The 24,851-nt window shown below is 41.4% G+C and overlaps 1 protein-coding gene across 6 annotated transcripts in view; it reads right to left on the bottom strand.

Moving 5' to 3' along the window:
* Positions 1–24,851, bottom strand: part of ADAMTS17 (ADAM metallopeptidase with thrombospondin type 1 motif 17) — a 185,653-nt gene that overhangs the window by 16,540 nt on the left and 144,262 nt on the right. For all 6 annotated transcript variants that reach the window (XM_080607246.1, XM_080607242.1, XM_080607243.1 and 3 more), the window contains 3 exons: positions 22,969–23,104; positions 10,330–10,534; positions 5,833–5,985 (listed from right to left, as the gene is read on the bottom strand). In XM_080607246.1, the coding sequence (XP_080463372.1) occupies positions 5,833–5,985; positions 10,330–10,534; positions 22,969–23,104 (494 nt within the window). The remainder of the gene's footprint in view (positions 1–5,832; positions 5,986–10,329; positions 10,535–22,968; positions 23,105–24,851) is intronic.

Here is a 24,851-nt window from a genome sequence, read left to right on the forward strand (position 1 = left end):
CCCTAGCCAGTATTTCATAGGCTCAACAAAACACCGTAAAGAAATTGGCAACTAGCGATGTGCAGGGAGGGCAGGTGGCTATAGGTAATTTTTCAGATGTGTTTTATCATTATTGACACGATTTGGCAACAAGAATATTCTTTAGCATCACACTTTGCCAAGCTGATCATTCCTAGTCCTTTGCAGATTCTGGAGTGTACAATCTCTGAATTCAGTGAAAAGTTGTGCCAGGTGGTTATAAAAAATGTAAAGTGGTAGAAAAAGCTTTGCTCTCCACTACTTTCCTTTGCTGAAGTGGAAGCCCAGTTTGAGATGTCATATATTTATTTCTGTTTTCACTGAAAAACATGAATCTGCGATGGTTCCTACACAAGACCCAAAGATCTTGCACAGTCCAGCAGGTCAGATTCTGATCTGAATGGCACTGGAAAAAACCTGAAGTGACTTAGGTGGCTGAATGAACCCGCATTTATACTAATGTAAGGCAGAATGACATCAGGCCCGAAGTGCTGAGTGAGACCTTTGGCTTGTGGCCAATGGACTGGAGGGAAGAAAGAAGGACAGTTACACTGGATTCACATGGGGTTCCCCGAGAGTAACGTAGGCTTTAGTAGTTACAGAGCATCAAATGTAACAGTGAAGAAAAAATATGGCAGAGCCAATATATTACAAGGTTTCTATGTGTCTTTTGCCTTCTAAAAACCTTTTCATTGCGCTATGTAATACAATAGGTTAATGAGCTAAATTGTTGCCTGAGGGACAGAATTTGCATGTTTAAACTTCTACCCACAAAACTGGAAAAGCACCCTTGTGAAGATCAGCACTAACGATGGAGTCAGAGCACCTTGCTTGTAATTTTGCCTTCCTTGATATAATACCACTTAAAAAGAGAATAGCCAAAAGTGAAATGGGAAACCCTGAACCATTTTGTGCTATTGGCTTGAAATACAATACTTCAGTCACAAGACAGAAGTAGAGTATGTTGAGTGTAACAACTAAGTAAAACTGGAAATGAAGAAAAATCCATAAAAGTCTTCTGGAGGAGTGCTCCTGCTATAGAATCTTGCCTCTTCGATTATACCCTAGAAGAGTCCATAAGCCAACCAGAGAAAAGGAACTGAAGAAGTACAGCCTTGGCCTGTATATGTGCACCTGAGTGATTTCCCTGCTTCATTATCAGTAGAGCAGAAGGGGAGAGCGCTGAGGACAGAATGGGGAAGCCTTGGTAGCTACAAAGCACTCCCCAGTGCTGTTCATCCTCAAGCACAACAGTTCCTTGTCACTACCATAGCTAGCCAGCACATCTAGCAGGCAGCTCCCTGCAGCAAGCCAGTAATGCGCTCCCACATCATTTAGGACACATGTTTTCGACTCCAGGAGTCACGGCAGACTTCGATGCAGTCAGTCCTGATCCCTTCAAGTGCAGCCTGGAGCACACGAGCAGTTCAGACTCAGACTGTGCATCCTGCTAAGCTTTCCGGCGAGCCGCATACACACAGACATGTTCTGCTCACTAGCTGCCTGCATTCTGTACAGGAATGGAACACTCGACACAGTTTGTCAGCAAAATCAATTAATTGTGAAGGAATGAACTACTGTCCTGCTAATGCATCAAGAGGCGTATTTTCAGCAGCCTGGGACTCTGAAGCAAGTGTTGAGAAAGTGGGCAACCTACGTTTGTTCTTTCGACTAGCACAATTACAGCAAAAATGTAAAAATGTTTCCAGTGCTAGAACATTTAACAGGTCGGATTTCAAACACGGAAGAACTATTGCAAAGCAGAAAGTGTATGCGGTGTTTATTTCTTTAAGTGCATACAAACTGGATGTGGAATTTCCTTTTGGAAGAAAAGACTGAATGGGAGATGTCTTGGACTCCCATTTGTATATTGCATCATATATAAAGGATGATATAATGAACTGCAATTCTGAAGAACCCAGGCAACAGTAAAAAAATAATTTCAGGCTAACACCTTCAGTGGGTCTCCCACTGTGCGATCTACCTTTCTACTAGGCGTGAAGACTCCCAGACCAGGAACATTTTAGTTATGTTACTCATCATACTAATGCTGCTAAAAATAATAAGTATATCCCTTTAAGATAAGAGATTTAAGACAGAAGTTGCAGTAGTGCAAAGAAGCTGAAAGTTTAACAGCACAAACTGGTAACAGAGGTTATCGTGGTCACTAGTAACAGAACAATATTCTGCCTTCCGAATTAGAGTGGACAATTCGTTAATCTCAGGTTTTGAACTAACAAACGTAACTTCAAGGACATTTAAAATAATTTTACAGACTTGGCCCTATGTGTTTGCAAATGGAACTAGATATATTGGCTCCTTGTAGCACGCTTGAAATAAGCTGCAAATGCATTGGGAATACACAAATATCACAACCCAGACTGCTTGCTAAATCTGCTCCACTCCAAATCCTTTCCTCAGTTATGGAACACAGTAAGGACCTTTCACAAACAATCTCGAGAGAAAAAGGAACAAAAATTCTCTTCTTCAGAGTGTGGACAGGCAATGGCTACAGAGCCATCACTATGGCCAGACGATGAGGTTTTGGCTGGTGAATCTCTGTAGGTGCAGCTTACAGATCAACGTGCCCTTGCTTCCATCCCTCCCTTACCTCCCCTTTACAGAAGCAGATCCAGGGCCTGAGTGCACAAAGCCGTAACTTGTGTCACAGACTTGGAGATTTTACTAATGCCAAAAATAATAATTAATAATAATTATTATACCCCTGTACCTTCTGAATGTAACAGGATCTAAGATCCTACATAGAATAACCATACCCATCACTGTCAGCCATAGGAGTTCTTGTATGTTCCCAGTGAGGGGTTTTTTGTATAGGACTGTGAGCTCCTTAGGCAACTCTTCTTATGCAGAATCTATGTATTCTATACATACTCTTCATCCTAATATAAAAACAACAGCCTGCCATTACCCCTCAGAGAGCCTGTTCTATTGACAAGTTGTATCTGAACTTCAAGTTTTAATGAGGTTTCGCCTCCTTATATGATTTTCTGATGTCTTCAGATGATCTTGCTTTGGTGAAATTTAGGGTTGGAGGCCAAGTCACCACGCAAGCTGTTTGCACAAAAAGCATCAAAGCCTTATTTTAATCTGTGATAATTACTACTGATCATTAAATCTTGCTTCCCTGATGATTCCTAACAATAAGAAGCAAATGCACAACACACTAATTGCAAAAAGTAGCTGCTTGTTCTGAGAATTTTAAAGAATTCACTGTAATCTAACTGCCAGAGACTTTATTTCTCCTTAATGGATGAACTGTTTAAGCCAGACAACCCCAAAAAGGAATTGCTAATAGCCGTAAAGGTTCTCCCCCTAGGCCTTAGCCCTGCATTAAAGCTTCTGGATCCTGATAATGAAAATCCTACCTGGTGCTCTACATCAGATATTTCAGCTATCTGGGTTTCTGGGGCAATAAACATTTTTAGAAGAACTGTATCTACCCACACCCTTTTCTACCAGTCTAACAGTGTTTTTTGTTTACCTCTTTACTCAGAGAGTAAGAAACTAATTGTGTGAAAGTCTTCAGCCAAAATTAACCAGGATGTCTAGAATTTTTAATGATCATTATAAACCAAATCTAAGTCCAAAAACATCTACTGGACTTGCACAAGGTGAAATTCCTGCAAAGCAGAGTTAGCACAAGCTGCGGGTAGAAACAGGCCACAGAAACAGTGCATAAGCTTTTTCACCTTTCTGCACGGAGAAGATCCTGATCCTGAGTTAAGAACTGCAAATAACAAGTGAGTTTGCATTGATCCTGCACTGCTCGTATGCAGACATAAAATCCATCAACACCACTATTTACTGTGACCGAGGTATGATTGCAGCCTTTCTAGCAGCGAGCCAACTTCTTTATCAGATGGGAACCACTCGCACAACACCGAACTTTCAACCCATGTAATCAGTGAATACACAGCTATTTCATATTTCTCCCTATAAAGAGAATCCGGGTCAATTTTCCTGCCAAAATCTTTTAAAATTCCACAAATAAATAAATAATGTTATTTCACCTGTTAACATACAGGAACTGTTTGTCTTGGCTAGCTTGTGCGGATTCTGCACGCCAGGTTATGAATAAAATAATGTTCAATACTCTAAACAATCTGTGATACAAATTCCTGGCTCAGCATAAATACAGATCTTTTGCATGTGGCAGGTTCTTAATGCGTTCTCCAGCACTGATACCATTCAATTCGTGCATCTATGACACGCTGAATCTATAAATATTTGTAACTCCCTATCTTAATGCAAAAAAAATGCAATTGCAGATAAGCCAATTTGCCCATCATGGGCCTCTGCTTCACTGGATTTTGCTTGCTGGTGTTTGGGTTTTTGGACAGCAAAACGCAACTACTGTATCCCAGTGGTTTCTGTGCATGCCGTACATTCCAAAACACAAAGTAGGCTTTCTGTTTAAAGAACAGTACAGTTACAAAGATAAGATAAAACCAAGCTGGAATATAATATTCCTGGGAAATTTCATTTCTTTATGCAAACATGAGTCAGTAATGTAAAGGATGCTTTATGAACAACGCTGGCAAAGGGTGAGTTTCTTACACTGCTCCTGTCCAAGTAAAACTACCTGTTACTTTAAGATTAGAATGCAAATACAGAGCAGACTCTGCTCTGCTTTAATCCACTGCATGCAGGAATTAATTCCACTGATGTCACTGGAGAAACTAAGTTCAGACAGGCCTAAGTGAAGGTAAAATCCAGCCCCGAGGAAGGGACTGATGGTTTTGGCTCTGCCTTTAAATCGATGGCCTACTTTCATTTTGGGCAGTTGGAATAAGTCTGGGCCTGGACTGTGCTGTGTAGGTCTCAGAATAGCACACGATTCAGCTGCACAGCTCTGGTTTTGCATCTGTGGTAATAAAATGGTATCTACCATCAGACTCTGCATGCAGGACCGGCACAAGGAGGGCAAACAGATTTCAGCTGTGCGTGCTCTATATCAGCCTTTGTCTCTGTGCGAGTCTGCGAAGGCTTCCTCACACTTCCCCCCAGTAGTATTCAGTTTAACAACAGTTCTCCCAGACCCAGACCCTCAGATTTATCGTCTGTGGGATAAGAAAACTCTTATCAACTGTATCAACTCAACTCTTCTCAGCTGTGTATTGACGCTTTGAGGGAGACAGCACTCTCACCACAGCCCCTCCTTCTGAGATTTCTCCTTTTCTCAGGGACTAGGTTTCTCATTCAAAGTGCAAATATTTAACACATATATATACTGAAGGAAATCAAACTTCTGCTATTTTATTTTTAGCTTGCCCAAGCTGGGCACAAGAGACCTCCTTCGCTCCCTGCAGTCCTGGAAGATACTGCTAATGAACTCCTTCTTGTAGCACTCAACCTGTTAGCCAGCTCACTTCAGAGTTTGTTTTTTGAAAGATGGAAAGTGGTTTCAGCATCGCTTATAAAGTAGCCTTTCAACACTAAGAACTCAGTTGATGGATGAGTTTTGGCCTGTGGTGAGAATCTTCCTTTTTTTATGCGCAGGCTGTGTGGTTTTAGCCTTTGGATGGTTAAGCTGTCAATTAATACTAGTTTCTATCCTGTTTGTAATACACTTAGCTAGAACTCGCTGGGTCATATCCACAAGCACGTGTTGCGGTGTTTGGGTCACATATGGCAGGAAGGGAAAGTTTAAAGCCCAGAAAAAAACTCTAATCAAAATGAGTAAAATCCTTCCCTTTCAAATATTTGAATTGCAAAACAGACTGCACACAGAAGCATAGCACTTTGAACATCTTTGCATTTAGAAAGAAAATACCACGTCGTGTTCACTGTTACCTTAGACCAATCGCCTGTTTTCCATTCGTAACAGCCGGTGTGATCCTCACATTCCTCCTCGTCTCTTGGCCTGGTGGCTGCATCACACTTTCCTTGAGAATTTGTGCACGTCACTGTTCTTTTCTGGATCCCTTTGCCACAGTCTGCTGAACACTGCAAAACAATAGCCATTTGTTTTCTGTTGCACAATGCCTAGACATAAAAACTTTTTTTTTTTTGGTAACATAGTTAAAATGAAAAGGTAGTTTTATGTACATGAAGAAAAACTGATTACCTGTAAGATTTTTCCCCAATAATTATACCCCCTTTCAAACATACGAGTCATTTGAAAAGTATGGTATCTGCTTGTGAAATATTTTACTTTTAAAAAATGGCAATTCTGAAAATCAACCTTCTTTAACATCAGTTAGCATCGTGCTAGAATTGGTGTTACAGAGGAAAAATCACTAGATCTTGTGTTTAAGAGCTCATCATTCATAACAGAACTGCAATATTCCTTTATCACAGGATTAAAATGAAGGTGAAAATCACATTTTTAACTCACTGTAGAATGCCATCACTGATACAAAAACAGCTGTGCAGAACTGTTTGTCTGCACGGTGGTGAAGCCACAGTTCTCACGTGTTCTCATGTGAACATGTACACGGACCTTCACTCTTTGTTTTGCCATCTCTTCATCACGACGTTGATTTCACAGAACTTCAAGTGCACGCATCGGATAGCTCAGCAGAGACACTATTCAGTGAGCCACAATGTTGGCATCAGCTTCCACACCCGGCCAGTAAGTTAGACACAGTCATCAGCAGAGGTGGAAAAGGGTTTTCTCAAAAGCATATGCAGGGACTGCTTGAAGTCCTCTGAGAAAGCAGCAGGCTACTAGAGCTGCTAGCAGCAGTTGCTGGAGGAAGACCTGATTCAAGCATTTGGGCACTGTAACAAATATTCATGCAAGTGAACAAAAAAAGTCTGCAAATATATTTGTGCTCGGGCGCTACGGAGGTAGCTTCTAAAAGGTGGGGATATCTGGTCACCCATTTGTTAGTTCTGCCAACCATTGTCACTAAATTCTGTTTAACTGGAGAATTTGTCTTGACTTCATTGCCTGGACTAGGTGGGGAAAGGACGTTGCCAGCTGAAACTCCTGTTTTAAATAACCCGTTCAGCAACAGGGTAACAGATTTGCTCAGCAACAGGGTAACAGATTTGCTGATGCTGTCAGAGCCATCCATACAGCAGCACAGCCAGTCTCTCTGCTCTTCATTTTCATGCCACTGCAGTGGTTAAGAGTGAGAAATTTTCTTGAAAAGCCACTGGGGACAGGTGGGTGGAAAAATGATCTACGTACCAACTGAGATAAAAACTAACCTTCTCTAGCATGTCGAGTTCTCCCCTTTAGGGGATCAGCATGGAAAAGACAGTTGATTTGACACCAAATAAATAGTGAAGATATGAGATATTCTGTGAGGTCTTTTGAACATAATCCAAGAAGCTTCCCCATCCAGGGGGTCTATGCTGGAAACAAGCGTCAGCTTGATATAAATTACATCAAATGGACAAATCTCAGCATGCCTGTCTAATCGTCTTAAAAATACAATCCAGGCAGCTCTGACCTGCTGGCCTTGTTAAGGACATGAATGACAAGCGTTTATGAGCTGGCAAGCAAACAGACATGCCTTTAAATACTTCAGAGCACTACAAAGTGACTTCTTGAAAATCTGGGAAACCTTCCACTTAATTTACTATGTGCCGCTCATGGCATGACCGCCTTACGGATGTAACATCTTTGTAACAAGCACAGTTGTACGGCTGTGCTAGATACCGGGATGAATTCTTCCAGGCTTTGCAGAATTCCAGAAACTACTTTGCTGGACTCCTCAAAGTGCAAGACTTGCCAGAGATCCGACACTGGAGCTCCCTAAATGGTACCTTAAAGCCATGAATTTGCCCCAAGTTGTGTAAACTTTCCAAAATTACAGATCGTTTTCCTCAGTCCTCCTCCGGGTTGCACTCGTTCATCTCAAACTACAAAGCACAATATGTGAAAACTTTCAAATGGGTCGATTTACTTGAAGTAAATCAAGCTGAAGTAGGAGTATTTTTCACAGTATGAGAAATCTCTAGGTGGGTTTTACAACTGAGTCTGGGAAAAACACCAACTGTTTGTTCTTCCCACAAGCTTTTAAGTCATTCACAGATTAGTATTGCATATACTTTCCTAGACAAAACAGCATTTGCAATAGGTTTCTAACAGATCTTCTATTGTGGCATATAAATCACCCCCTTTAAGTTTTTTTTTTTTTTCCTGAAGTCCTGTTGTCATGAAAAGGTTTTTAATGTATAGATTTTACAGAGATTTAAAAAACAGGATAGTCTACTAAATAATATATGCAGTCCCTGAGTGTCCAGCTTAGATCATTAGGTCTTTATTAACAAATGACTTAGTCAGATCCCACAAGGTTTTGTAAAGGAGCATCACAACTTTGCAGCTCCTTTATTTTAAGGAAATCCATTTTTTTTTCCACTAACAATAGAAACATTTACCTTTTTGTGACAATCTCTATTTCTGTCATTAAAAATGGACTGCGTGGTACTTTCTCCAAAACAATCTCAAGTGTTTGGCAATAAAAACGGAATTTAATTTTTTCCACACTGAGAATTGTATTGGAATTTGCTTTGAGAACACACTTTTTTGATTGGGGACCAGACATTAATGTGCTCAACCGTTTTTTGTTGTATAACCAAAATTCAGTAACATACATAAGAAAATTGATTTATAAAATGATATCACTGTGATGTTTACTCACAACATCAGACTAAAACATTAAGGATTAAAGTGATTTCCACTGAAGGAGGTTCTAGGTATGAGATGTGTTCAAACTGGCGGAGCATCAAACCTGTCCTAGAGTCAGCTGTGCTGCATAATAGCACAAATGTGTCTGGAGAAGATTTAAAATCACAAGTGACCAATTACTGTCCCAACAACAGTATCAAAGTAAATAAGTGTTTTTGTTTTTTAATCTAAAAATACTATGTATTTGCAAATTAGTTAAGTAGTCACAGATACGGAATATTTCCACTCTGGAAAAATTATTCTGTAACTTGCCTTACTCCAATTAATAAAAAGAACATAGAAGCAACTGTGATTGTTAAAAGACCACAAACACTCTGACAACAAAATTCACCATGTAAAACAGGTAGGAGCTGCACCATGAGAAGACCAGTCTCAGCTATAAGTATTGCTGGAGCTCAGCTGGTTTAGCTATGAGGAATAAAGTGGGCATAATCTGAAAGGGTTATTTCTGTAACGCATAAAAGACCTATCAGAGAAATTATTAAAACTTTGGTGCATTTCTCCACATCTTTTGAAATGAAAGGACTCAGAAAGTAAAAGCATCTCATGCATTAGTGAACAGGTACAATGCCCCACTGAAAGGAAACACTGCTCTCAGTTAACTATCTCACTTGCCAAACAAAGATTTTCTGTTCAAAAGGTGGACAATGCAATCACACTGTGTTTTTGTTAAGAGACACTGTTCCTCAGTGCCAGATCCCTTGTATCCTGTGCTTCTGTGACTTTTAAGCACTTTTCTAACAATAAGATTTTGCGAAAGTTCTTTGACAATGCTTTAAACAGGAGCTCACTGTTTCAAAACAGAGATGAAAAACAAGGAAATACCCTTCCCACAGAAATGGCTGTTGCTGGACAGTCCCGTAACACAGCCAGTCTGGAATGAGACTGGCAGAGCTATAAGCACTGCACCAAGACTGAAATTATCTTTTTGTCATTCAGATGAGCCTAACAGATACGATATCAAAACTAACATGGAAAATCTATTAGGACTGTTACTCACAAGGTACAGACAAAGTTCCCCTACATTAGCTGAGTCCTGGACATGAACTGTAGGCACACTCCCAGTTTATTCTGTTGCTAAACAAAATGCAGGCTTGTCTAGACACCTTATTCGTCTCTGAAACGCGTTTATAGTATCTGAGAATAATTTCGTAACTCTCTGCAACTCTGTGGAGAGGCACCTTTAAACAAAGTATAACCAGCTTTTTCATGTTCCAGGAATTGCATAAAAGAGGGCTGGACAAGGCCCAAAGACCGTCCATTCTCTGTAACATGCAGATATTTGATAAATCTGGTATTTGTTTCAAACTGCACTTAAACTGAGCCAGAAGACCTGGTGGGTTACTACACTTCTGGCCTCAGGTCAGTGAAATGTTTTTCCTCGGTGGTCAGAGTTTTCAGATGGAAAGATACAGTTACTATAGCATGATATCGAAAACCTGCCTTAATAGCTCATCTGGTATGGGATACAAACCTCAGCTCCCAACTGATCATCTCAACAAAACACAATCATGCCGAGTGCCCCAGTACTAACAGGCACTGTGTATGCTGACTGTGAGAACATGTTTAGCTTTTAGCTAGATTAGGGCCAGTGTATCCAGAGCTGTATGCTGTCTGGATCCTTTCTTGAATCAAGTTCCTCCTACCTTTGACCACTCTGATGCTTCCCAGATAGAGAGGCAGTCCCGTCCTTCACAGCTCTGTACTGTTGCTGGTTTGTTCCCCAGGCAGTAGAGGTCTCTCGTGTTAACGTAGGTGCCATTCTGCAACTGGTAGACACAAGTCACCTCCCGGTGCTGGATACCTTTCTCACAAGTGGCAGAGCAGGGACTCCAGTGGCCAGTCACCCACCTGGGAAGGAGACAGAGAAGGAATGTTAAAAAAAGATAAGGAGGGGTAAAACATAATGCTTCACTTAAAAACAGCAAGAAATTGGCAACTCTTCCTAGATTTGTGGTCATATTTCCCTTTTCACAGTTCTGGGCTTTCCAGGATGTTTCACTGGAATCTTATCTGTTTGAAATTGATGGCATCAAGGGCCTTAAAAATGGGGACTAACTGGCTATGTCCATTCTTAGCAAAACTGAATTGCATTTATCTGCCAAGGCTCAAGAAATACTTAACAATACAGAATTTGCCCGCTAGAAAGGAACCTGCAATGTTGATTCAACACCGTCATAGCTCAAAGGGATGTGCTAGAAAACGATCTGGATCATTTCTCTGAGCCTTTGGGACTCATTTACTTTGTAAGCACATTTCAGTTGCCATTGGCTTCCCCTTTGATCAAATGTGCTCAGAAAAACTACATGGGCATATTTTAGTGTGTTTGTTTGCTTTGTTTTCTCTTTAAAGACTCTTTGGCAAACACTCAGCACAATGCTGTGAGGTGTTTGGGTTCCTCCAGTGTAAAGGATGCACTTGTAAGGCAGTCCCTGCTCTGGACATGCAAGGAAAATGAGGCAATTTCTCTCTGTTGTCTTCTAGCTCAGTGTAAGGCTCACTGAAAGGCTCCATAATGAGCCCAGTAAGCACCGGAACTACCACTGTGGTTATAGCTGGCCTACGTGGCAGTGGATACAATATTTTAAAAGAATCTGTGTTAGGAAGTATGTAGGGAGGGACGATTACTTCCTAAAGACAAGCAGCATCCATCTTCATGCTTCCTGTAATCTGTCAGTGAGGAACATGTTCTCTGTAATTACAGGCATTCCTGGATGATGTGAACGACTGGAACAATAACCGCGCAGGCACTGTGCTCCGGAAGGCTATCATCACCAGGTAATTGACCTTCTGGACTGTTATTTAGGGCTGTCACCTAGATTAGTACCCTTACACCATGAATCTCTTACTTGTCACCCAATCCCAGGTTGCATGTTATGTTAAGTGACCTAAAGAAGACTTCTCAAAACCAGAAGTCTGCTTAGAAATATTATTCTGTTTTGCTGTAGGTTCCACTAGTCCGGGCAGAACATCACACATGCCAACCGTACAGCCACACTTCTTCGGAAGTTGCCGCTAACTTCTCATACAAAAATCAGACAATTATTTGCCAGTCCCGAATGCAGACAAATCAGTTCACCACAACTTGCAGAAACATCCTCATTTGGTGCAATTGTCAGGAATTCATTTGCCAACTGCTTTGACTGCGGACTGGTGTGACAGCACCGATGGCTGCGTTGGCAGTGAAGGCAGAAGCCAGCTGGTTTGGGCTGAACGGGACCGGGCAGGCTGGCCACCTGCGTTTTGTGGAAGAGGGCCACACTCAAACGTTTCTTTGCATTAAAGCAGTTGACACATCTGTGAATTTCTGCTGGCTAAAACAGCTGGCAGGACACCAAACATGTTTCTCTAGACAGTAGTTTTGGCGCATCTCTGCGGCTGAGTGCTTGGTATTTTGCTTATGGTATGGGAAAATGCCAGCGGGGTAATCAAATGCTGGGACTGAGAGACTGACAAAAATAGCCTTCAAGTGCAGAAATCAGTGCTCATGAAAATTAATAGCTGGGCCGTGCCCTGTCAGAGCAAATGTGGAAGCAGCTATCTACCCGGGTGAAGGAACCGCTCAACAGGGGCATGAAGGGGGAAAAGTGACTTTGCTCTATGAGCTGAACGTGAGTCACTGGGCCAGGAAGGGTTTCTGTACAGGCTCCGCTGAACTAATATTCACTGCAGCACCATACTCTCACTGTGATCTACGGCTACTGGCAGAAGAAATAGGGAAAGGGACTGAAAGCAAAGAAGAAAGATAAAAAGGCATTCTTGGCAGAGGCTGTCTGTGTACTTCCATTTAGGATGGGCAGCACACTGCGTGCCAACTATTTCCAAGATGCCCTAAGAAGTCAGGTTATGACTTTCCTTTCAGGAAGGAAAATTCTTTTTTTTCTTTTACCCTGGTCAGTCATCTCTAGGTAGTTCTGCTCTAGCACAGATAGGACAGAGTGTGACTAGGTAACTGGCACAGAAAGAGTGAATATCATTGTGAGAAGAATGACTGCACAGAGCATGAGCCAAAACCCAGATAATCAACAGAAAGCTGTTGCTCAGGTTATTTCAGATCTAGTCTGCAGTGAAGATCAAATCACGTTCAGCATTTTTGTCACAGTGACTTCCCTGTGGCCAGCCTCAGCTACAGATCCCCTACATCTCTCCCTGAGCCAAGCCTTAGTCCACCAATGGTTGCAAAGAAGGTGGGGGTGTACTGTAAGGGATCTCTGAAACCTCACAGAGCACCCTGACCTACCTGGGACAACTGCTGCTAACCAGGAATCCAAACATTTTGCAATTAAAGGCTATTTTGAGGTGGGGAGTTAGATTCAGGTCTGAGAGACAAAAACCAGATTAAATGTTTGAAGAATGCTAATGTCATTGAGGTAGGATATTTTCAAAAGTATCAAGGGGACGATTGCTTTACTGTCAAACTTCATCATCTCAGTGAAATCTCTGCTTGGTTCAATAGTTCATAAAAAGATCTGGCAAACAAGGAAACGCGAATCCTATGTGCAATACTCGCAGGGCCCTGATCTTCCCCCACAGTTCTCCCAAAGCCCCCTCCATAGGCAGCTGAAAATATTATTTTAGCGCCTGAAAGAGAAAAAATCACTATGACTGTATTTCAACATCATCGTTCACTATCAAGAGGAAAGACAAAGGATTTATGGATGAAGTGATTAAATACGGAAATTCCTGCCCATTTCACATTTGGTAAAAGAATGCTCAGCAAGCTATTAGCAAAATTACTATCCACAAGTAATATACTAACTGGCAAGAAAAATGTGATGCACAAATAATACCGCATTATGGTTACTATTAAATTACACTACAGACATTTTCCTCTCTACACTGTCATTACACCTTTTGAACACACCTGGATGAGTTTAAGAATGAGACTTATTTTTCATTTGTAAAAAGCTGAAGTATTTTTCTTATGACAATGTCAAAAATAATTCCACTATTGTAACATACAACACAAAGCCAGCTCTGTATTATTAACTAAGGCAATTAACTCTTGTACACTAAGCCAGGTGTGTATCATATAGACCATTTGGCTTCCAGCTATGCTTTAAGCTGGTAAAATGATCTTAGGGGTTGCTTGACACCACAGTTCTTTTCCATTTAGTTTTTCCCTCCCCGGATATAACCCATATTCTGTTGGACCATGTGATTGCTCTACACGGAGTACAGGAGAGCCCGTCCTCTTTCCAACAAGGAGTGATTTATGTGACAAACACATTCATCTTTCTCACAATCCTAGGGATGGCTTTATCCACTGCATTATTTTTTGTAATCTTACCTCTGCAGAAGATTCAAGAGCTAGATGATCCCTGCTGGTGGTTAGATTTAGGAAGAAAGTGATGAGCTTTTAAGCACAGGTTTTTTTTTAACCCAGTCTGCGTCTGTCTTTCTAGCTAAAAAATGCCCAGAAGGGTGTTTATCCATAGCCTCAAAAGGCTGGGATGGGCAGGACATGCAATCTGAGAGGGCTGTTTTAAATCTTTATCTTCTGAGTCTTCCTCAACCTCTGACCTCTCAGTATCTCTGTTCAGGAATTGGAGTTCTTCTTCTAATCTTCTTTGGCAACAATCATCTGGCATCCCCCTGGAGCAAACTTGAAATATCTCTTGGAGGTTCAGTTCATCATTTGATCTTTCTATGCTCTGGATTAGTCATTAACCTTGAATTATTCACTCTACCTACTTGCTGAAGACTCCCCCATTTTCTATGGAAAAAAAAAACAAACAACAACTAGCATCTATCGCACTACATACATGAACCTAGGGGAGATAAATATCTGCAAATGAACTGTAGCTAGAAATGAAATTGTAGCTAGAGATTTGGGAAAACATACTGTGAAGATAAAATGGGTCAAGGCTGAAGGATGGGGTGGAGGAGTGAAATCAAAAGATATGAGGTCACTTTTCAGAGATTTCTATTCTCTTATAACATAAAGACATTGCATGTTGTAGGATAAATATCACAGCCCATTAAATTTCTCTTAGTTATTTCTGTCTTGAGCTGTGTAGAAGACCAATGTCTGAGCTCTCTACAGGGCTTCCGTTACTTCTGTTCCCTCTCTAATGCTACACTGAAATTCATTTCCCTGTTTTTGTAGTAACAGAATTGATGTGACCAAAGATATAGTTGCAATAACACTCATTTTTCTATATTTAATAAACCTGCTTTTTGATTGCTACGACTAGTTAAGAGCTTGCACTACTGCTCAATAAACTATCAGAGGAAATGTGATACTAAACACTGATGCTAATCTGAAAAAGCACTTGTGAGAAGCTAATCTAAAGCAGTACACTTTCAGCATTGTAACAGATTTTATTATGCACCTTTTGGTTTAACACACACCACTGAATTACTGTCTAGGTGAGGATAACTCCATCTCGAGTTAGAGCTGGTTGTCTTTAGCACCAGTTTGTGACGCAAGAGCATGTTGAAGTTGCTCTCGGTTTTCTAAGGCACCTTGGTGAAACTGTGGCTCCACTGAAGTTATGCAAACTCCAACTAACTTCACTGGTGCTAGGATTTCACATTGGATAATTGTAGCGAGCAGAACTGGGAAAGATTTCTGAGAATTAGTCACATGGAACTGATAGCCAGATATTTTTTCCTTACAGCTATCAAACTAAGTTCATGCTTCAATATGTAGAGGCAAGAAAACACTGTTTACAAGTGGACTTATGATTTCCATGAAACACGCACACTGTGCTATTGTATCTTTCTCTCCCCATGCACTTCTGAAGCTCTCTGCTACATCTCTGCTATTCTGGGGTCAAAATAACCAGGTGAATCTGGATTTTTGGGAACAGGTTGTGCCACACCCAGTCACTAGAAGGTTGTTGGTTTTTTTTTTTTTTTTTGAAAAAAGTACAAGGAATCTAGTAGAATAATACAGCTGCTGATGTTGAAAGTAGGACTCCAAGACTAACATTCCTGTCTGACTGCCTTTATAAACAGTGCTCAGTAATTTTCCAGTACAGTAGTCATTCTGCTAGCAGACTTGCCAACTTTCACTCACACAGTTTTCTTTTTTTTCTTTGGTGATTATCATTTTGACAGCTTTATTTTTTTTAATTTCCCACCAATTACACGATCACAGGACCATGGACACTGTTTTATAATTTACGTGCACCTTGGGAAGTTTTTTTTTATGCCAAAGACTTTGTGTTCTTCCTCCCTCCTCCCTCCAACTGAGCAGATCACTCCGATTACAAGGACTCAGCGTGGCACTGGTGTGAGTAGGTGTCCTTCTTGCTTGCAGCTGCCTTGCTACACTAAACCAGCACCCTCCGAGCCCTTTTGCAGTGAGTTACCCCTGTCCTGCTCCATGCTTGGTGTACCTGTGATGGGGCAGCTGATGGCCAGCTCCGTTCTCTGCCACTCGAGGAAGGCAGTGTGTTCTCCTCAGCTCGCACTGCAGGATATAAGCAGCGTGCAGAGCATTACCGCAGGCAGCAGTAGGGGTGAATTTCACTCATAATTAAATATTTTGCTAGATTATCCTGCTAATCCTTCTTTGTGGGTAAAGACTATGCTTGGCCTCAAGAACCTCAAACCAAAGAAGCACAGATCATTTAACATTTTAAAACAATGCGATGTTCAAACATAAGGCTGTTGAGTCAAACATTGTAACGGGAAAAACCGTGATGTAAGCCAGCCTGGGTGTTTACACCAAAGCTAAGAAACCTGTCTCATGACTCCATGTGAAAACCAATGCCAAATGAACTTCTGCTCCAGCCAGTCATCTCAAATTATTTGATGTAAATGCATTTACCAGTAGCCAACAAGCCCTCCTAATTTTATCCTCTGCTTGTTCCCAAGCCTTTTCTCTTACTTCTTTTCCAGAATTGCCTCATTGAGTTGGGTTGCTGGATTTGCTTGGAAACATCTTTAGGCCTTTCAGTAGCTAATTAACTCCTGACTGCCTGTTGCTGTACTCGATGAGCTGCCTACAACCTGGAACGTGCATGATTTTGTCTCCTTCTAGTGGCTGGTTGATAGCGGGACGTGCCCACGGTAGGACAGCAGATACCCACAGCAGCTACTCACAAGGGTGCCCAGTTTATACGAGGCTTTCTGGTCTACAGCATTTGGCTTCTTCTGCAAGACCTGCCGGAGACCTGCGGGTTTCCAGCCCAGGCGGGTTTCCCCGAAGAGCAGCCACCAGGGCGCAGCATTGCCTGCTCGCTCAGCCGCCGGCAGCCACCGTGTCTCGCACCGTGTCCAGCGCAGTCCTGGCAAATTCATTAAGCTCAAACTGATTCTGGAGATCCCAACTCCAGTTTTGGGAAGTGCTTCAAAATGAGCTCTTACGTGGTGCCTCCTTGGATCAGAGGGTGCTAACATTACTATTTATGCCAGATTTCCAGGCTAAAATGATTTGAAACCATCCCCATAGCTGTTCTTTCTTTTTTTTTTTTTCATGTAACCAAATTCAGAACACACAAAAGGAGATGTGTCTTAGCACAAGGCACAGGTAAGGTCTTGAACTCCTTGCCACTGGACCTTATGGATGATAAAAATTTGTACTGGTTCCAAAAGAGTCTGAACACATTAATGAAAGAACATATGAATTTGTAATAATTAAATACATTAAATCCCTTCTCTTAACAGGTACTCCCCATAAGTCCCTCCAGTTTAGTATAATTTCCATACAGTCCTGCAAGTAGTATGCCAGCTTTCTCCAGGAGTTTCCCATCAGATAGCTCCCCCAAATTCTGTTTTTTTGCAAGACCCCACAAAATAAAATCAAAACTGTTCTGCTCCTCATCTATGTGTGATGATAATACAAATAAATATGGTGCAAAAAGCCTGGAATCAAGGAGACTTGATCAAACATGGCAGGCAGGCAGGCTGATATGAATACAGCCCAGGTCATAGCACGCAAAATGATTTTCACTTTGTTACTGACCATCATCATCCATGAGGACAGTGTTTGCTCTGTAGGACTGCATTCTTGCATATCATCATGGGTTTATGATGGAGTCTAAAGGGAGAGGCAGGCTCTCAGACAACAAGAATCTTACAGGCAAGCACCATGAGCTTAAACCAGGCCAGGGACCAAGCGGCAGGCACCATCAACCATCGCACACGAAGGCACCCATGCTTCGAGCAGTCACTAGCCTTTTGGGCAAGCCTACAAGGTGCTGAGCCAGCTGGGGTCTTGGCTGACCCTTGCAACTGGCTTAATTTTCTCCCCAGCAGGCATCACTGCAGTGTGTGAGCCCTTGGAAAGCGGTGTTGGATTCCTGCCCACAGATGGAAAAGTGGCAATAGGAAAGAAGGAAAGAAGGAAAGAGGGAAAGAAGGAAAGAAGGAAAGGAAGAAGTGATCCATGTAATGACAGGCCTCACGTCAGTAGCATGCCGGTTTTTAGAATGGATTTAGAGGGAAACAATAATCAATGACATAGTGGTAAATGGAAAACAGGAAAAATGCAACATAGGCTTCCTCCAGGCAGACCAGGCAAAACTAATTGAGTGTATTTCTTTGATTAAAATAACTGCTTTTCCAGAGAGCGGAAATGTGGTAGATTTAATCTATTTAGTTACCAGTGAAGAACTCCTTTTGTTGTATTAGAAATGTTTATGTAAGTTGGAGAAACTGGTCATATGCTGGAAAGCATGGATATCAATGTGCATGGAAGGTGAGAGCTGGCCACAGTGTAGTGCTTTAAAGGTAGTATCAGGTATGAAGGAAATTTAGATTAGTTACCAGGGGACTTCTTGAAAGACCTGTCTTGCTTTTGATGACCTTGGCACGAAAAGAAGAAAACTGTTGAAAAACTGGTGAAACTGTTGACAATACAAAGTCTGGAAGCATTGTCAATGCAAAGGAGCATTAGTATACCATAACAAGAAGAACTGACCAACCTTGAGTACTGTAATAAAAAAGCTATGTTGAAAATTAATAGTACACAGTGCAAGGTTGTGTGCTTAGGGACTAATAACAAGCATGTCCATGTTAAAGTAAGATTCATATGTTGAAACAAATGAAGAGGAAAACATCCAGAATGACTCTAAGCCACAAATGTGATACAGCCATGAAAAAAGCAAAGAATGCGTCAGGAGAGTTGCTGCCAATGAAGGCAGGAAGTACGAATGCAACTGTGTAAGGGCTAGATGAAACCGAGGATGAGATTTTCCAACACAATTCTGGTCACCTATGCCCTGAAACGATGCATTTAAATAATTTAAATTAGAGCAGTAGCACAGAAGGGAAGTGAGACTCCACGGACAGTTTCTCATCCAAGAAGCAGTTAAAAGTAATGGATTTACCCCAGCAAAATGACAGAAGGAGATAAATTGGTTTGTTTTATCGTAAGCCACTAAGCATACAGAAAAAAGCTAGGGCGGGAGAAAACTACATAAGCAAATAAACAGTGCTGATGCAAGAACAAGTAGCTGAAAAAGGACAGTGAATAATTAAGACCGCAAATAAAAGATCCTGACCCACATGAACACCAAGGTCACAGAAAAGCCTTCCAGCGAGGGAAATAATAAACTGTGGAGCAAAATTGGCTTATGGAAACTAGTGTATGACATGGTAGTAGCAGAAAACTAACTATTTGACTCAGAGGTGCTTTCAAGTCCTGAGCAGTGAAAATAAGGGCTCAGGTCTCCTGTGGTTTTCTGCAGATGATGGCAGGGATTTCTGGCTGTTCATGCTGTTGTTAAGCATCTGTGTAGGAACAGCACATATTCAACAGGTCCCTGAAAGAACTTCAACTCTATTAAAATCTGTTACAGCAAAGAGGAGGAAAACTAACAGTGTTTGCATGCAGGCCACAACAAGTCTAACAGTTGGGAAATTTCATGTGTTTTTGGTTCTCTTCCTGCATTAGAGGGGAGCAGTTTCATATTCATAGACCCAACCATGCATGTTGAAGTGTGTGGCCACTGGCCGACCTATGTTTTCAGTAATAACAGCTGATGTGATCTGTGATTTCTGAGTCTGGTGCCAACATGAGTGCTGGGTTTGCCTATATATTTGGGTTGGTGTTCAGTGTGCTGGAAACAACCCATACGCACCGCATGCAAGAATCCAGATTCCATCTGGTTACAGCAGGGTTTTGTAAAAAATATCTAAAGAGCTAGGCAAAGGATTAGAATAAAGAGGTGCTAATAGGGTGCAGTTGGGACAGGAAAGGAAGCTGTAAAGAATTTAATGGAAAAAGAGGGTCAAGGAACATAAAAAATAAAATAGGAAGAAAAAGAGGCATTTTTTTAAAAGGTGAAAGAGTAACAATAATAAAGAATGAAAGATTCTTTCATTTTTGCCAGTTTCAACAAAACCCTTAAGAAAATTCTGTAGTCTGACGTTTAATTTTAAAACATGTCAGTGTATCCAATCCTTTTTTCCAATCCTGCTTTGTTTTTTTCGGATGCTGGGATGCAGTTGCAGAGCTCTAATCTTCTCCTTGGCCTCATGAAACTACTGTCCCCTGCCCCACGTTATTTGGCTCTCCCAAGAGGTGGCAGAAGTTCAAAGGGATGTATAATTTGCAAAGCACTTTGGGATCATGCTGGAAGAAAGGCACTGTTATTAATATCGTACCTTTTTTTCTCTCCAGATCACTTTATATGTAATGTAGGTTATTGTTTTTCATTTTCATTACAATCTCAACAGCAATAACCTCCTCCTCCATTTATACAACATGATCTCACTCCATCCCAAAGAGTTTGCAATCCACATTACACACAGATCGAGAGAGGAAGCAAATGGACAGTGTAGGATAATGAATGTAAGTCACACAGCGTAGCCAAAAGAGCAACAGAGAATGAGTGTCCTATGACCAAGTCTTGTGCTCTGGACATCAGACCTTTCCCTGGAGACAAATTCTCTGTAAGATGATTCCCTTACATTTTGAGCAGAAGTGTAAATCTAGATAATAATACACAAAACAGAGCAGACCTACTACAGAAAGGAAAGCATTATTCTTTCTTCTGCTCAGGTAAAGGGCTGGGTCTGAGTGGAAGCAAGAAAAGACCTTATTGTAACAAGATGCTACAGTAATTTTACTTGAAACCCTAAAACAAATTCAGGGCTTATAAAAAAAGCATTGACATGGTGGAAGAGAATGGTTTCTTTAAGATGTTCTTGGTCAGAGAATATGCTAAGCATGCATTTCTAATATCTGGGTGGGCAAACGCAAGTGGAAATTTAAATTCTACAGAGGCACGGAGAATGTGCTTCTGAAAAATGTTTCCAGTCAAAAGCATGTTAAGTGTGAAAGTGTGGTCTACACGGAGGGAGTGAGGGAGTGTGGTCTGTCAGATCATCAGCAAGGATTTTGTGGCCTTTCTGGGCATTAAGCACATTTGGTGTCTGCTGTCATTGCTCCAACAAAAAATGTACCAATGAGAGTGTCACTGCGCTGGTGCTAATTGCTCCTGAGGAGAAGTGGGCTAAACTGTGGCTATAAATTGCGCGATAACTCCATAAAGAAGAAGGGAGTACAGCATTGGAACGACATTAAGGGCTGAATCTGAATCCACAAAAGAACACAATCTGCACATGGGAACGGACTGGCTCTTTCTCAGGAGATTTTGTGTGATTCAACCTAACCCACTGTCGCTGCCCTGGAGAGGCAGCAATACGACGAGGAAAATGTGCAACAAGGAGGAGAGTTCACCAAGGGCTCAGTATCACAGAGATCCCATTGAGAAACAGCACTGCGGGTCTTAAGGCTCTACAAGACTTTGATGTGCAAGGCCTCTTTATGTCGCATTCAGCTAATAGAGACAAAAGCCTCTCACTTCCTCCCAAGCTTCGTAAGCTGCTTTTCTTCATCTCTACCACCTGAACCCCTCCGTATCACCTTGACTCACTCCAGTCTCTTCCCAAGGTCTTTACAAAAGGTCTAAAAGAAATACTTGGTGTTAGGGCAGAAACACAAGCAGATGCTCCTTGTTTCTGCCTTTCAGAGAAAATGACACGACAGAAATGCCAGCATTGCTGAATCTGCATTTAGGAAACTTCCTTGTGGAAATATTGTTTCCTTGAAGTCACTGAGAGTCTGGCTCTCCTTACAGACCTAGAAGCACACAGGCTATCTCATTACACCTTTCAGAACCGCTGAAAGCAGCATGGCCACAATATTGTACAGCTGTAATAGGCATTGCAGACACAAAACGAGATCTGAAAAAAAAACATCCTTATTGATGGATTACCTGACACTACGTTTCCCTGCTTCAGGGCACTTTAATCAGAGCGCAAGTCAATTAGAAGGAAATGTGCTGCTTCTCATTTCCCCTACTGTTTCTGCCAGCAGGATGAGCTTTGTAGGTACTTTTCCCTGGCTTCTATGACTGTACAAGATGCAACAGCTATCAAGTTGCTTTGAACTGGCTTTTGTAGATATTCCTGAGCTTTATCCTAAATCTGTGTTCTACCTGCTATCAAAAGTGGACTAAAAATTGCTTCAGACCAAGAGTGAACATTTTTGCTAGCAAACAAACAGAACGAATTAATTTGCTTTTCTGTGTTTTGTCAGTTTGGACAGAAACTCCATTTTTTATACAACGCACAACAAAATTAAGTCATCTAAAAGTGCTTGCCAAATGAAAAGCTTTTTATTATTTTTAGAACTTATGACTATTACAGTTTTAATTACTCCTACTGATGCAGAAAACCATTCTTACTGAGGAAAGCATCTAAAATGTGTTTCATTGTCATTTGTTGACTTCAGCAAGGTTCAGGTATGTTTCCAAAACTATGCAGGTGTTGGTAGACACTGAACAAACTTCACACAAACAAAAGACACTCCTTGCCTGCAGACTCCCACTCTAAACTATCTGCTCATACAGATCAGGCACGCAGCACAGCAGACAAGCTATGGAAGCTTAAAGGCTGTGGGCTGTTCAGGAGGTTATATGTAACACTGTGTGCTACAAAAATTAATCAGACCCTACTCTGATGCTTTTTTTTAAAAAAAAAAGGTCGGATATGCAGTCACTGCAATCTTGTCTAGCTTTATGCTGCAAGTTGCTCTGTCTCCCAGGAGGCAGCCAAAAAGAAAAGAAAAAACCATCCTCAGACAATGCATGCAGGCAGCTCACATGGAATCTGGACTTACTGGTCACAGATTAAATGGACTCTGAGGTAATGAAAATCTGATCTGCTCAACAAAAGGAAATGAATATTACAGCTGGTTACTGTGGCTAACAATGCGTCCCAATGCTTTTAGACATTTTCACCATGTTCACCAGATGGAGACTTGTGAAATGGGTGATTTGTGAAGGAAAAGGATATTGGTTTTTATTATTTTAACTCCTTACCGTGACTGGCAGGGGTGTGTGTTACATTTCCTGACCTGGGGCTCGGGGCGATTCACTCGCTGGCAGTCACTGTCATTCACCAGTGTCATGGTCTTGTTAATAATTCGAGTACAGGACACAATTGTTTTCCGTTCGCCTGTAAGTCAAATAAAACACTATGCTGAAAAACAGAAAACTAGTTGCTAAGAACAAAAATGTGTCAACTCATTAACTAGGTCTCCCTACCATCTTTACAAGATGCAATCTACACAGCCCTACAAACACTGTAAGCAATCTTATTTTCCACTTGTCTTACCTTTGTACTGTTCTGGTTTTGTGTTTTTGTTTTCTTTTTTTCTTCAGAAAAGCTACAAATCTCTCCCCAGTAATTGTAAAATTGACTGCTCCACAAGAACAACACATTGGGCTTTCTCCTTCTAGTGTTTAATGGGAAAACAATCTTGAAAACAATTTGCTTTCATTTCTGGTTCCTCCTTCACATGTTACAGTGCCCTGTAATCACCCAGGACAGATGCTGCAGCTATGTAAACTGGAGACACAACCACCCGCCCCTCGGTGACTGCTAATGACAGGACAGCTGCCTCTTGCTGCTCCCAGTACAGGAGGAGTCAGGTTGAAAAGGAGTAACGAGGCTTCAAGAGTGACAAACTGGGTTTGTTTGTATTTCACAAAGAGGTGAAATTAAGTCACCAAAATAAAATATTTCTGATCTTCCTCTTCCTCCAGTTATGCTGCTTAAAAAACCTTGCTAGTAAGAGACATCTCAGGAGTAGTCAACTTTTCTCAAACAAACTAATTCTTGGGTATCAGCAATTTCCTTGAGACAGCAGAAGCGTGGCCCGCCAGGATCAGCTCTCCTCTGTGTGCCAGACAGAAAACGGTGTCATGAGGCAGCATGACAGTAACCAGACGTGACAAAGAAAATGCCATTCCTGCACCATATGACTTTGCCTTGCTGCTAATTATTTTGTTTTCTCAGCTCCTCTTCTTGTAACCCTCAGTTCGCAACAGATTGACTCTGTTCATGATTTACAGCAGATAATTTAAAATAACTCAAATTCTGTTAATACAGGATTTGTACAAGTCTATATGGAAGTTATTGACGGCTAAATTGATTGATGCAGTTCAGGATCAAACTGCAGAAAGGGAAGAGGCCCTTCCCAGGTTGGCTAAGTAATAAAAGCATCTGACAACCAAAACACATGAGATCAATTGCCATTCAAGCTACTGCTGGTGGAAGTCATGTTGCCAGGTACTGATATAATTCAGATATGTGGCAGGCTTGTAACGCAGTTCAGAAAAGCCACAAACAAATTTACTACTCTTTCAGGTGAGGGCTTAATGGCTCTAACAAATTGTTTTAAAAGATGAGTAAAAGTGTCCATTTTAAGATAAGTTTTATTTACAGAAAAAAATCCATGATTTCAGTATACTGAGGGCAGTGAACCTGCAAACAAGAGGATGAGCGCTCTTTTCCTGTGTTATAAAATATGATAGATAACCAGGTCTACTTGTGAAGAAAAACTGTCCAGAACGCATGGAAAAGATCCACGTTCCTCAGGGAAAACCCGACTTCTTCCAGCACTGAAAATTCAACCGACAGTGGCTGACAAACCAGCCTCTGGCTTCAAAGGCATCGAATCCCCCCGAGGGTTTCAACAAATCTGTTTCAGGGATCATCTGAAAAGTGTGATTTGCAATGTGCTAATGTACTCCCAGAAAGTCCACCCCACATTAAGAGGGTCTGATGCAATCCTCCAGGAGTTGTCACAGCAGCACTGCTCCCATTTCATCCCCGGGGAAGGAAATGTCTTTCAGCGAACATGTCTGAACACCTGTGGAAACTCTACTCCAAGAATGTGACGGAGGTTTGAGATATGAGG

The sequence above is a fragment of the Anser brachyrhynchus genome, assembly GCF_964034855.1.
Source record: "Anser brachyrhynchus genome assembly, chromosome: 11".
NCBI lineage: Eukaryota > Metazoa > Chordata > Aves > Anseriformes > Anatidae > Anser > Anser brachyrhynchus.